Genomic DNA, 12,656 nt, shown 5'->3' with positions numbered 1-12,656 from the left:
ATATAATCACATTTATTTGCAACTTATCATTCATTTTATGTGCACATTAATTTTTATTTTATTTTCTTTACAGAGACGGAGTCAAACAAGAAAAGAGCGAGGCCGAGTGAAATTATTCTGCAAATGCATGAGGAGCGAGAAACTAATAAGCGCATGAGATACGAGGAGAGGGAAGAGAAAAAGAAAGACAGACACGAAGAGAAAATGCAGCTTCTGCGGCAACTCATCAATCCAAAATAATTCACACACACACATCGGCTGCGTCTATATATCGCGAACTCTACATTCTAATCCTCGTTTCGTTTCCTTTCCCCTGCAATTTTTGCAGCATTATCGTGGACGGGGTCGTGGGGTGGTGCTTGATCCTGATCAGCATTATTCACATCATTTTCGTCAAATTCTTCATCCCACTCATCGGAGTTCATAATACATAAATTATGCAGCACACAACAAGCTATTATAAATTTGCTTATTTTTATAACTGATAGGAACTCTGTTCTCTGAAGTTGCCTAAACCGACCTTTGAGCAAACCAAATGCATTTTCAATTTTAACTCGGCTCTGCGACAGCTTTGAATTAAAATTCTTTTGTTGTCGCGTTAATCGTCCATAATTTTTGTATGTTGTCATGAACCATTTTCGTATAGGATATGCAAAATCTCCTATTAAATGCCACTCATCTCCACAAATTTCTGGTAATTCTTCTTTGATGAATGACATGTTAAAAATCCGAGAATCGTGGATCTTGCTGGGCATTCCCGTGAACACGTCCAGAAACTTTTTCTTAGCATCAGAAATTCCTTGGAGTGTAATGGACGTTTGGTCATGTCTATTTACATATGTGCTCTTTATTTTAAAAGCTGGAGTTCGCACGGATATGTAGCTTCCATCAATTGCACCAATAATGTTAGGAAATCCGATAATCTGAAAAGAAAAAATTTACAACGGTAAAATATGTAACAGAACAGAAATATACCCATTCCAATATGCATTGGGATGGGTAGAATCAAAATTCTAGAATTTGAAATATAATTTTATGGAATTATTTAATATGTATATTAGCTGCCTTACATTTGGCAAGCATTCAATCCTCATTTTTAATAATTTGTTCCCTGTAAATCATAAACAACTATTTTGTAGAATTGATTACATAATTAACGAATGTTCCGATTTCTTTAGGATCATAAGACTGCACTTATCCGTCGTGGAGCGATTTTGAATTCTATAATTTTTTACATTCGATATTTCCTAACTCGAGATTTCTACGAATAAAATAATAATTAAATAGAACGTTTACCTCCTCAAATGTAGTGGCAACCGCTGCTTTGTCTTCTTCGCTCCTTGGAAATTTGATGACTTGTGATGAAATATCAAAAAAAAAATCCATAATTATTTCGCAAGTTTTGTGACATGTGGATTCTGCGATATCAAATCTCGATGCAACATCTCTGATTACGCACTTATTTCCTGCAAACCTACAAAATATTGAAAAAAAATTAGTTCACTGCATTTTTTTAGGGTTTCTATGAGGTAAAAATAAATATAATTGTTCCGAATTTTGCTCAGAATCACAGTGATATAATATATTTTAATATGCACCATAGAAATGTCAGAAGTTGCGTCTCAGTTGATGTGCAGGGTAAGCCATGCTTGTTTTTGCTTTTAAAATCTGATGTCTCGTACATTTCTGCCAGTTTTTCGTACATGGACTTCGATAATCGAAAATTTCTTCTGAACTGGAAAATGAAAAGTGTAGATCTTATTACAATTCATAGCTCAATTTTCAACTAAAATCATTCATTTTCAAACTAAAAAAAAAAAAACTAGTATCCACAAAAACTAAATTACATTATTTTATTTATTTTTGTTTTTAATTGAGCCTTTTCAGTTGAAAATTCAATTATTTTATCCAATATTCGTTCTTTTTGTTAGAAAATTAATCCTCTTGATTGTAAATCCATCTCTAATTGTAAATAGAAAAGTTTAATAAAATTTTTTCTATTTTTTTTACTGCTACATCTTTATTATTTTAGAATCCAACTTTCATTGAACATTCATGAGCCCGAATTTCGAAAGGTTTATAAAAAACGGAGAAAAAAAAAGGAAAATGAAGTATGTTAGGTCAAAACTTGTTCAATGATTGTTGCTGCATTTTGCCCTGAAAGTGCGACAAATAGGTTTTATCCTTCTAGTGCATGTGTCACCCCCGCCCGCAATCAACCCCTAATTTTTATTAAATTCTTTGAAAATGCACAATTTTGAAAAGTCCGAAATTGTTCAGTAATTATTGCTGCATTTTGCCCTGAAAGTACGAAAAATCAGTTTTATCCCTCTAGTGCATGTGTAACCCCCGCCCCCAATCAACCCCTAATTATTATTAAATTCTTTAAAAATACATAAATTTGAAAAGTACAAATTATTTCCAGATATTATTGATGCATTTAATGTTGAGAGTACGACGAAAATTTAATTTCCCCTAGTGTATGTGTAACCTCCGCCCCCAAAGAACCCCTAATTATTATTAAATTATTTAAAAATACATAATTTTGAAAAGTCCGAAATCGTCCAGTAATTATTGCTGCATTTTGCCCTGAAAGTGCGACAAATAAGTTTCATCCTTCTAGTGCATATGTTACCCCCGCCCCCAATCAACCCCTAATTATTATTAAATTCTTTAAAAATAAATAATTTTGAAAAGTCCGAAATTGTTCAGTAATTATTGCTGCATTTTGCCCTGAAAGTACGACAAATAAGTTTCATCCTTCTAGTGCATGTGTCACCCCGCCCCCAATCAACCCCTAATTATTATTATATTCTTAAAAAATACACAATTTTGAAAAGTCTAAAATTAGTCCATAATTGTTGCTGCATTTTGCCCTGAAAGTACAACAAATCAGTTTTATCCCTCTAGTGCATGTGTAACCCCCGCCCCCAATCTACCCCTAATTATTATTAAATTCTATAAAAATACATAAATTTGAAAAGTACAAATTATTTACAGATATTATTGATGCATTTAATGTTGAGAGTACGACTAAAATTTCATCCCCCTAGTGTATGTCTAACCCCCAGCCACAATCAATCCCTAATTATTATTAAATTCTTTAAAAATACATAATTTTGAAAAGTCCGAAGTTGTACAGTAATTATTGCTGCATTTTGCCCTGAAAGTACGACAAATAAGTTTCACCTCTCTAGTGCATGTGTAACCCCCGCCCCAATCAACCCCTAATTATTATTAAATTCTTTAAAAATACAGAATTCTGAAACGTCAAAATAGTTTTCAATGATTATTGCTGCATTTAGTGCCGAATGTACGACTAAAATGTTTCGTCCCTCTTGTGTATGTGCCTTTCCCCCGTTTTAATCAACCCCTTAATATTAAAAAATCCTTTAATAATACACAATGTATTGTGTATTACACAATGTAATACACAATGTTTTCCTTATTTCGGAAAATCAAAATATTTGCTATTATTGCACACGTACTAAAAGGGTGAAACTTTTTAGTGGTGCTTTCGGCATCAAATGCAACCAAAATTAGTGTAAACATGTTAGGTTTTGTAATTGTATAGTTTGCACAAATTTTATATGATTTAGTTTTTGTTTGTTTTGGTGAAAATTGCAACGTTCAGACTCATGGAAATTCTTCTTTTTTGGTTGAATTTATCTGCTATTGATAGAAAAAACATCTTTTCCGGTTCAAATATCAACTACCGCATTTTTCGTTCAGAATTCATTCCTTTTTAGAAATTAAAATTTAATTCCTGGGTTGAATTTTAAATTTTGGTCGAAGATTAATTTCTTCAATAGAGGGTTGATTATTTTCATTGAAAATTCAGCGCTTTTGTTCAAAATGGAGATATTGTTTGAAATTATTTTTTTTTTCTTTAGTACAGTAATTTTCTTTACTAATAATGTAACTAACTATTCTGAACGGATGGTCCATAATATTTTTATAAGTTCAAAAAGAATTGGAATTTATATTGAAAGTCAGAGACTTTTTAGACAAATTGAAGAAATACTTCATACATGTTTTAAGCAGATTGTTTTCTAAAATGCGAAATATGTTAATTGCTGTATTATAAAACATTTTTACTCTGTTGCAAACACATAAAAATTGGCAAATGTTGTTTACTATACCTCTTCATCACTGTACTCGTTGACTTTTTCTGTGTAGTCGCTCACTTTTGGACGTTCAGTTTTGGCATAGAGTAAATTAATAGCCTCTTCCATTCGTTCATCATCACTATCACTTGAATTGTCATATTCACTATCACTTGAGCTTTCTAAAAGTCCATTAATAACTAAAAGAAGATGTTGCCTGTTTTCTTCCGCCATGACAAAATTAATGCAAGATTACGAGGTTGTAAATTCCAAACTTGCACCGTCGAAAGTGTCGGTGCTACTACTTTATTTTCCCTATTGCAGCGAAGAGCAGAACAGTCCGTATACTCGAAAAAGGGTTTCAGTTTCGTCTACAATAGAATTTGCATCTCGTTTACGCAGAATGCACTGTCTAGGTAAGTGGCAGTCAAGACAAATGCAATTTCCTGTTACACCTGGTGCAGTATTGTCAAACCGACTACCTGAAACAAAACGCGCGGACCCGGAATATTTTTGGGAGCATGCGACTGAGAAAAAGAAATTTTCAAATAGAATATAACAAGGCGATAAATTTTAGTTTATTTAATTTTTTCAATTATGCTCATCACATTCATAGAAAATGTAAAAGCACGTCTATATATGGGGTCGTGCAGAAATTGCATAATATATCGTAGGCGTGAGCTCAGGGAGGAGGGGGGGGGGCACGATTGTTCCATGATGTTTTACATGGGGTACAATTTCTGTTAACAATTCATCTTTTTAGGCTAAAAATTGTACTCTTCAATTAAAAGTTAAATACCTTAATAAAAATTATTTTTTTTGGCTAAAGATTTATTTATAATAATACTTCAAAATTATACTGCTTAACTGAAAGTTATAAGACTTGTGTTGAAAACTCATAATTTTCTATTTTTTGGTAGGAAATCCATTTTTCCTTGAAAATGCAACTGTTTGGTGAAGAATTCATATTTTTTTCTTGATCATAAAACTATTTTCTTTATTAATCGACTTTCTTTATTAAATTCAAGTGCGCTTTTTGTTTTATTATAAGAATTTGGGGGGGGGGGGGAATATCGACTATTATATTTTGTATTAAAAATTCATCTTTTTAGTTTGAAAATTCGTTAATATTTACTCTCAATTATTCTTAATTTTTCTTAACAGAAACTTATATTTTAAAATTGTTAAACAAATTAAGTATATGTGTTTTTTCATTTTCCAATGTTTGAGATTAGACTGAAAAATATTGTTGGCTAAATGAAAAAAGAAAGTCCCTATGTTTTTTGTTTTTCACTGATCATCATAGAGAATTCATATTGGCAATGCGGCAGCAGTGTAACAGGTATACTTTGCGAACTTGGCCAATTCCTTTGTTAAAGCTCGAGGCTTGCCTGCGTCCTCAACAACCACCATAACTAAATCTTCTGTATTCATAAGGTGCCCTTAAGGGTTATATGACTTCCATTCCTTAGAATACGGGTAGTATCCATTTGATTGGGCGATGACCGAAGGGGCGCGAGCTACTTGGGATCCTTCCACTTCCAGTGGGACCCTTACTCCTCACACCTGTCATGGCGCGCTTAGTCGTCGGAATTGCCGAAGCGGAGGGTCTATTGTCGCTAATGACAATTAGCAGGTTCTACATTTGAAGTTATGAATGTACTTAAAGTCCTAAACCTTCTAATGAATGAAATTTTTTTCCGGTAAGTTTATAGACCAGAAGAAATGCTTAAATGTTTGTTCATTTGTCTTCTTTTATTATTATCTATTTATTTTTTTTTTTGGTTTTTATTTATTTTGGAATTTATTATGTATAATATTGATTAATTTATAAAACTTATTAAAGTTATTTTGTTTTTATTAGACTTTGGCTCGGGTAAACCCGGTTATACATCATAGCCACGGACGAAATCAAGTTACTGATCATATTAGAATGTTATAAGATAATTTAAATAATTTAAAACGATGCTAGAAACCTTCTGCGATGATGTTGTAGGTATACAATTACGATCAGCAACGAGCGTTGGAGGTGACAACAGTCACCTCTGGATGCTTTCTTAGAGCTACCATCAAGTTACTTTATTATATTTAATATTTCCCTTTCGATGTAGGCGTGACTCTAATCGGCGGGGAAGAGAGTAGTGTGAGGAACGGTTTATAGTGTTTGTAAATTAATACAAAAGTCTCGTGTTATTTATTTAAATAAATCTCTAGCAATCACCCCAATTGTAGATCCTGAGAAATTAGTTATGTAAGGTTCCCCACTTTGGTCCATTAGTATCCAGTCTTTTGTTTCAGGCTTTATTTACTCTACTGACACTCTTTTTAATAACTAGTTGCCGCCATACTTTTCTGTCCTGGCATACTTCTCTATCTTCTATCACGTCTATGCATTTTTTCATGCGGGCTCTCGTGTTTCTGTGGCTTCTTATGTCTCTTCTAACTAGGGTCCATTCACACCTTCTAACCATTTTTTCCGTGGTCTAGAATTAATTCAGTTAAAAGTGTTATTAGTGTTTTTTTGGGGGGAGTGCATAGTATTATGAAGTTCAAAGTTTAAGTTAAGATTTTTAAATGTTCATTAATAAGCCAAACACGATTTTGTCCGTTTGCTCCCGCCATGGAAATTCAAATACAAGAATGTGCGGCACAGTATGGGGTGATTTAAAAAAAAAAGCGAGGTTCAAAATTACATTGCAAATGCAATTATGCACTGACTTCAGATTTTTGTTTCAGAAATTTTTAAATTCTCAAACTAAATTGTTCAGAAAATAGTTTAGGTGAGTTTTTTTAATTTCAATGCAAGCAGCAATGAAAGTGTTGATTTTTGGAACTGTTTTTTATCTCCTAGAGTCTTATCTCCTAAACATTATGCCTCTGCACAGGGGTATAAGAAAGACAAAAATGGTAAATTCAATTGTTATGAATAAATTGTATTAATAAACAATCGAAATTGGGGAATATTTTTCTCAAAGTATATTTCTCTTCTGCAAATGCTTGCCTCCATCGTCAGGAATGTCAGGATGTTTGGTGAATGCAAATTGAAGACAGAATGTAAATAATCACCCCTATAAACAAATGTGGATCGTCAACCTTCATACACAGAAAGAAATAATTTTTTATTCTAGTCTTGTTGTAATTATATTACCAATGATGTTTCCAGAAAAAATTTAAACATATATTATTAGCCGTTCATTTTATAAATATATTATTGAACAAATGCCCATTTTAGGGGATTATCTAAGCAAAAATAAATTGATTTCTTTATACACGAAAACAATGGTATTTTCTTGTATTAGTTATGAAGTTATATTGATAATGATTGTTTTACGAAAAATGTGGACATTTTTGGCTATTTCGTCATTGCGTAAACAAATTATATAAACAAAATGAGTATTTAGTTTTGTAACGTTGCGTACAAAAAAAAGCAATTTTCATGTTATTTTTGTTGAGATAATAAAAGAATAGAGGTTTATTGTATTTTTTAAGCACCTTGTTTTTCATTAATTATTGACGAGGTAATTTAAAACAAACATAAAATAAATGATTCTTAAAAATACCAATATACCGTTATTGCATTTACTCACAGCATTATATTGCCATTTATATTTTTCGGAAGTCATCTATTAAATTAATAACAAATAATGGCAGCGTATATAAAATTTATTAATTTGCAAACAGATCGAAATTATTCGACAAGAGTTCGCGTAAAAAAAACAACACAAAAGGCAACATTTTTGTGTAGAGAATCATGTATAATAATTTGTCTACAAAATAAACAAATATTTATTAACGGTAAAACTTTGTCAGAAAACATAATTATTGATATAATTACAAGGAGGCTAGAAGGAAGAACGTTTTGTTCCTGCTCTTACATTTCTGCGATGTAAATTTGTTAATATATATTTTTTTAACACTTTGTTCGCAGAATTAATCATTAACAATAAGCCTTTAATTTTAATGGCCATATATCATCCTAACGATGAATGCAAGCTGTTTCACTGTTTGCATGAATATACAAATTAAATACGCAAAATAATAAAACATCGTTTGCACCATTCTCTGGAAAATTTAGTCCTCAATGTTGCTTAAAAAGAAAATCTACAATCGGTAAACAATTGCGTTGTAAATGTCATTTTAAAGCTGTTTTTTTTTATTTCACGCGGTTCCAATTTCAAAAGCTTCACCGTCGAATGTGACGGTGCAACTTTCTTTGTCCTGTCGTAGAGTAGAGTATAACAGAGCGTATACTCGAAGACGTTTTTCGCCACTCAGGTAAGGAGCAGGTAAGAATATGGCCAAACCGAATACCTGAAATGAACCACGCGAGGGCAGTGTCGCAAATCGAATACTCGACTCGGGTGAAGGGCGAAAACAGAAAATTGGTATAAGTAAGCGATTGTGATTTTTAAAAGGAAATTATCAAACAGCTTATAGCGAAGCGAATTATTCCACTTTATTTATATATTTGCCAATTATAGAATGCACATTGAAAAATTCAGTTCAAACAACTAAACAGTTAATAATTCGATTTTGTTGGTTAAACTCCATTTTTTTTTAATCAAAATTTTATTTGGTTTAAATATCAAGGATTATTTTTGTTCTTGAAAATTCATCTTTGTACGTTAAAGATTCAACTTCTTGCTTGAAAGTTAAACAACTTTATTAAAAATTCATATTTTGGCTGAGAATTTGTGAAACATTTGATTAAAAATGGAACACTTTGGTTGGGAATAATTTGTTTTGTACTCATACTTAGGAATGGAAAATTCAACTGTTTTGCAGAAGAATCGTCATTTTTCTTGAAAACATTAACTATGTGATCGGAAATTAAATTCGTCTTCTTAAAAATAAGTATTTCCGTGTTAAAAATTGTAGAATGTTTTCTGAAAAATTCGCTGTTTTACATGGAAAATAATTGTCTTTCAATAAAAATGCAACTGCTGAATTCTTTGTTTAATAAATAATACCTTAAAGGCCATTTAGCAAAATTTGACGTTTGTTGATGAAAACATAACCTCAACAAACACTAGAATGGCGGCGCAAAGATATTTTAAGAAAATATTACCTCCACTTCTGCCTCTATAGTAGAGCCATCTACAAGGAGGTGGATAACTACAAAAGTATATGCGATCACACGCGCCGATGGGAGTCGACCCAGCCTGCAGTAGACGACCAAACAACCCTCTCTGACTCCTCGCACCATCCCGTCCTCTCGTAGCCGACTCGATCGGTGGTCAACAGGTACCTCTGTGGCTACCTATCGAGCCCAGGGTACTTTGGCATCAGGTGTTCCTGACTGGCCTACCGGCAGCAGAACACCCGCAACTCCCGTTCCTCGTAGCCGACTCAATCGGTGTTCAACAGGTACCCCTGTGGCTAGCCATCGAGGCCAGGGTATGTCGGCATCAGGCCCTCCTGACCGGCCTACCCGCGGCAGAACACCCGCAAATCCCGTCCCTCGTAGCCGACATGATCGGTGGTCAACAGGTGCCCCTGTGGCCACCCATAGAGGACAGGGTTCGTCGGCATCAGGCGCCCCTGATTGACATACCCGCGGTACTCGTACCTGCCTACTTAAGGTGACCTTCGTACGATCTCCCGCCTCTGGAGGAGTCAAGACCAAGGTACCCGGTAAGAAGCGTAGAATAGAGAAAAACTGATATTTTCAGATTTCAGCGCAAAAGTGAAGATTATTTTATTATTTTGAATGCGCGATTTTTCCATCTGTCTGAAATGTCAGAATAAGAATAAGATACCTCCTAAACTTATTCACTTCTATTTTTATAGCGACCGCCACACAGTTTTCTATTCTCCCAAAGAGCACGTGTTTTCAATATATTTAATTCCTTCTAATTGTACCGGTAATGCACCTCACAGAGATATTTTTTATTCCTCAGAAGTGGTCATATTTTGATTTTATTTAATTCCTTCTAATGACTTCACAAAATATGTGTAATAAGTTGTTTTAATTCCTTCATGCGGAATGTAAATTCTAAAATTTTAATTCTCACCAATGCAAATCTGCCTCTCTAGAGTCAAAATTATTTAAATTCACACATTTGCATAGATGTCTTTGTTGTATTTTTTAAGACGTTTAAATAAATTATTGAAATATAAATAAATATAAATTTGAACATATTTAGAATTTATAAGTTATAGAAAGATTTAATAATGAAAAATAGGTTGAATAAATGCTTTGTTTAAATTTTACTAAGTTGATTGAGAGGAATAGGATTTGCACTTTTTCTGTTCCGTTGGGGGATTATTAGACGGAAGAAATATCGTGTATTGATAGGAATACAAATTCTTAACTTTTCTGATTTCAACGCTTGTTACCGGGTAGCCTCCTCTCCTGTACCTGACCTGACCCAACCGTGAGGGAGGTGGCCTGGGCTTCCTACTACCCCGCGATCCTCAGCGCATTACCGACAATCCGTAAATGTCCGTTACCGAGGTCCCTCTCATTTTGTTTCCAGGTTACGACTCAGGGGTAGCTCATCGACCTCCGCTCGGAACGACGCTCACACGACGTCCTGCGCACCGATTATACGCTGTTACATTTCTCTTTGTTTTAACTAATAATATTTCTCGTTTCCGTACAGACGACACACACCACGAACACGCACACCAGATTGTACCTTTCGAACACACCACAATCACACATAAAAATGGCAAGACACACACGCGCAAACATACAACCACTCGACGCCCACACTTAGTTCATAGTTAGTTTGTATTTTTATAGGGATCATATATTTCGTTTCTCTTGTCAATAAACCGTTGTTCCGTTTATTTGTAAAGCCTGTCCCAAATCTAAAACCATGGCCAGAATGAAGCGTCCGGAGGGACAATACACGGGTAGAATGAAACGGAACGTTACAACTATAAAAATGAAATATTTGACAATATATTTTATAAAAAATTAGATGAATTTTATAAAAATTATTATGAAATTTTAACGAAAACTCAATTATAACAGTACTTTTTTAAACAAAAATTTATTCTAAAAGAAATAATAAAAAATGCGAAACACAATAATTAATATGCAAACAAATATCTCATTTTTTTAGAAACTAATACAACTAATAATCAAATTCTATATTGGAAAAAAATTGAAGAATAGAAATTTAATATTTAATTTCAAAAGCAATTTAATTTTTAATAAATAATATTTTATTATAATTAAATATTGAAGATTAAATTTTCATAAATGAACATATTAAAAATATTATATTATATGTGCTATTTTAATATTATTATATATATTATTATAATATTATAATATTAACATTTTTAAATATTATATTATATATTATATTATAAAAATAATTTAACACAATTTTCCATTTTTTTTACGTTTGTATAAATTTCTTAATTACACAGCCACACAAAAAAGTGTGCGGATCTGGTAACAAGACACACGTATTCCTATGGATTTTAGGGTTCCTCACGTCATTTGCAGTTCTTGCAGACTTATGTTGTATCGTCTAAAAAATTCAAACAACGAAAAGTACCGCAAATAATCTACACCAACCACATGGAAAAAACCTGTTATTGCGAAGGACTGCTACTTTTGCATGAATTCCGTCAAAGGGTTCAACGCCAAAAATAAAAATAACATTTCGTACGTTAACGGACTAATGAACCACTTGAAGAAAAATGTGTACGGAGACGAAGAATGGCGACTTTTTATTGATTCGTCAAAACGCAGCATTAAGGCTGTTTTACTGCATAACACGAATACTTACGCTCCTATCCATATAGCTCACTCAACGGCCATCAAAGAAGAATATAACAATGTTAAATTGCTTCTTGATAAAGTTAATTACACGAATCACAAATGGTAAATATGTGGTGATCTCAAAATCATAATAATGATATTAGGCCAACAATCGGGTTTCACGAGAGAGCCATGCTTTATATGCCTGTGGAATAGCAGAGATTGAGCCAATCATTACAGCAAAAAAAATTTGGCCTTTAAGAGATTTATTCAAACCTGTTTCTCATAATATTATCAACCAAAGCCTCGTTGATCCAGAAAAAATTTTACTACCACCTCTTCACATAAAGCTTGGGCTCTTGAAGCAATTTGTCAAGGAGTTAGACAAAGATGGACAATGCTATAAGTATATATCCCTTAACTCCCATAATGTTTCAGACGCTAAATTGAAAGAAGGAGTCTTTGATGGACCACAGATTCGAATATTGACAAGAGATACCAATTTCGTGAGCCACATGACGAAAATTGAAATGGACGCTTGGGAAAGTTTTAAAGCAGTAAACGCAAATTCCCTCGGTAACAAAAAAAGTCCAGACTACGAAAATATTGTTGCGAAAATGATAAGAAACTACAAAAGGCTGCTTCATGAATTTAAAACTTCACTTTCTAGATTGTCATCTGGATAAGTTTCCAGAAAATGTTGGTGATTTCAGCGAAGAACAAGTGGAACGTTTTCATCAAGACATAAAAATGATGGAACAACGATATCAGGGTAGATGGGACGAGGTCATGATGGCTGATTTTTGCTGGATGTTGAAAAGGGAAAC

At 33.2% G+C, this 12,656-nt stretch overlaps 1 protein-coding gene across 1 annotated transcript; it reads right to left on the bottom strand.

Annotated features, from left to right (window-relative positions):
* Window positions 1-287: 287 nt before the first annotated feature.
* LOC117181312 (putative nuclease HARBI1) lies at window positions 288-4,364 on the bottom strand. The gene is made up of 4 exons (XM_033373871.1): window positions 4,143-4,364; window positions 1,599-1,735; window positions 1,297-1,474; window positions 288-923 (listed from the first exon to the last, which is right to left on the bottom strand). Exons 1-4 carry the CDS (start codon window positions 4,338-4,340, stop codon window positions 288-290), a joined length of 1,149 nt encoding a protein of 382 aa, XP_033229762.1. The 5' UTR covers window positions 4,341-4,364.
* Between the last annotated feature and the right edge of the window lie 8,292 nt (window positions 4,365-12,656).

The sequence above is a fragment of the Belonocnema kinseyi genome, chromosome 10 (assembly GCF_010883055.1).
Source record: "Belonocnema kinseyi isolate 2016_QV_RU_SX_M_011 chromosome 10, B_treatae_v1, whole genome shotgun sequence".
NCBI lineage: Eukaryota > Metazoa > Arthropoda > Insecta > Hymenoptera > Cynipidae > Belonocnema > Belonocnema kinseyi.
The sequence above is the reverse complement of the archived record's forward strand: the minus strand, read 5'-3'. Positions and strand labels throughout refer to the sequence as shown.

What these genes read in the sequence shown, in the direction of transcription:
- LOC117181312 (XM_033373871.1), bottom strand. Translation starts at nt 4,340, where the DNA reads ATGGCGGAAGAAAACAGGCAACATCTTCTTTTAGTTATTAATGGACTT. An exon ending in ACGAGTACAGTGATGAAGAG is followed by an intron (nt 1,736 to 4,142) that starts GTATAGTAAACA and finishes TTCATTTTCCAG; the next exon opens with TTCAGAAGAAATTTTCGATT. An exon ending in TTGCCACTACATTTGAGGAG is followed by an intron (nt 924 to 1,296) that starts GTAAACGTTCTA and finishes TTTTCTTTTCAG; the next exon opens with ATTATCGGATTTCCTAACAT.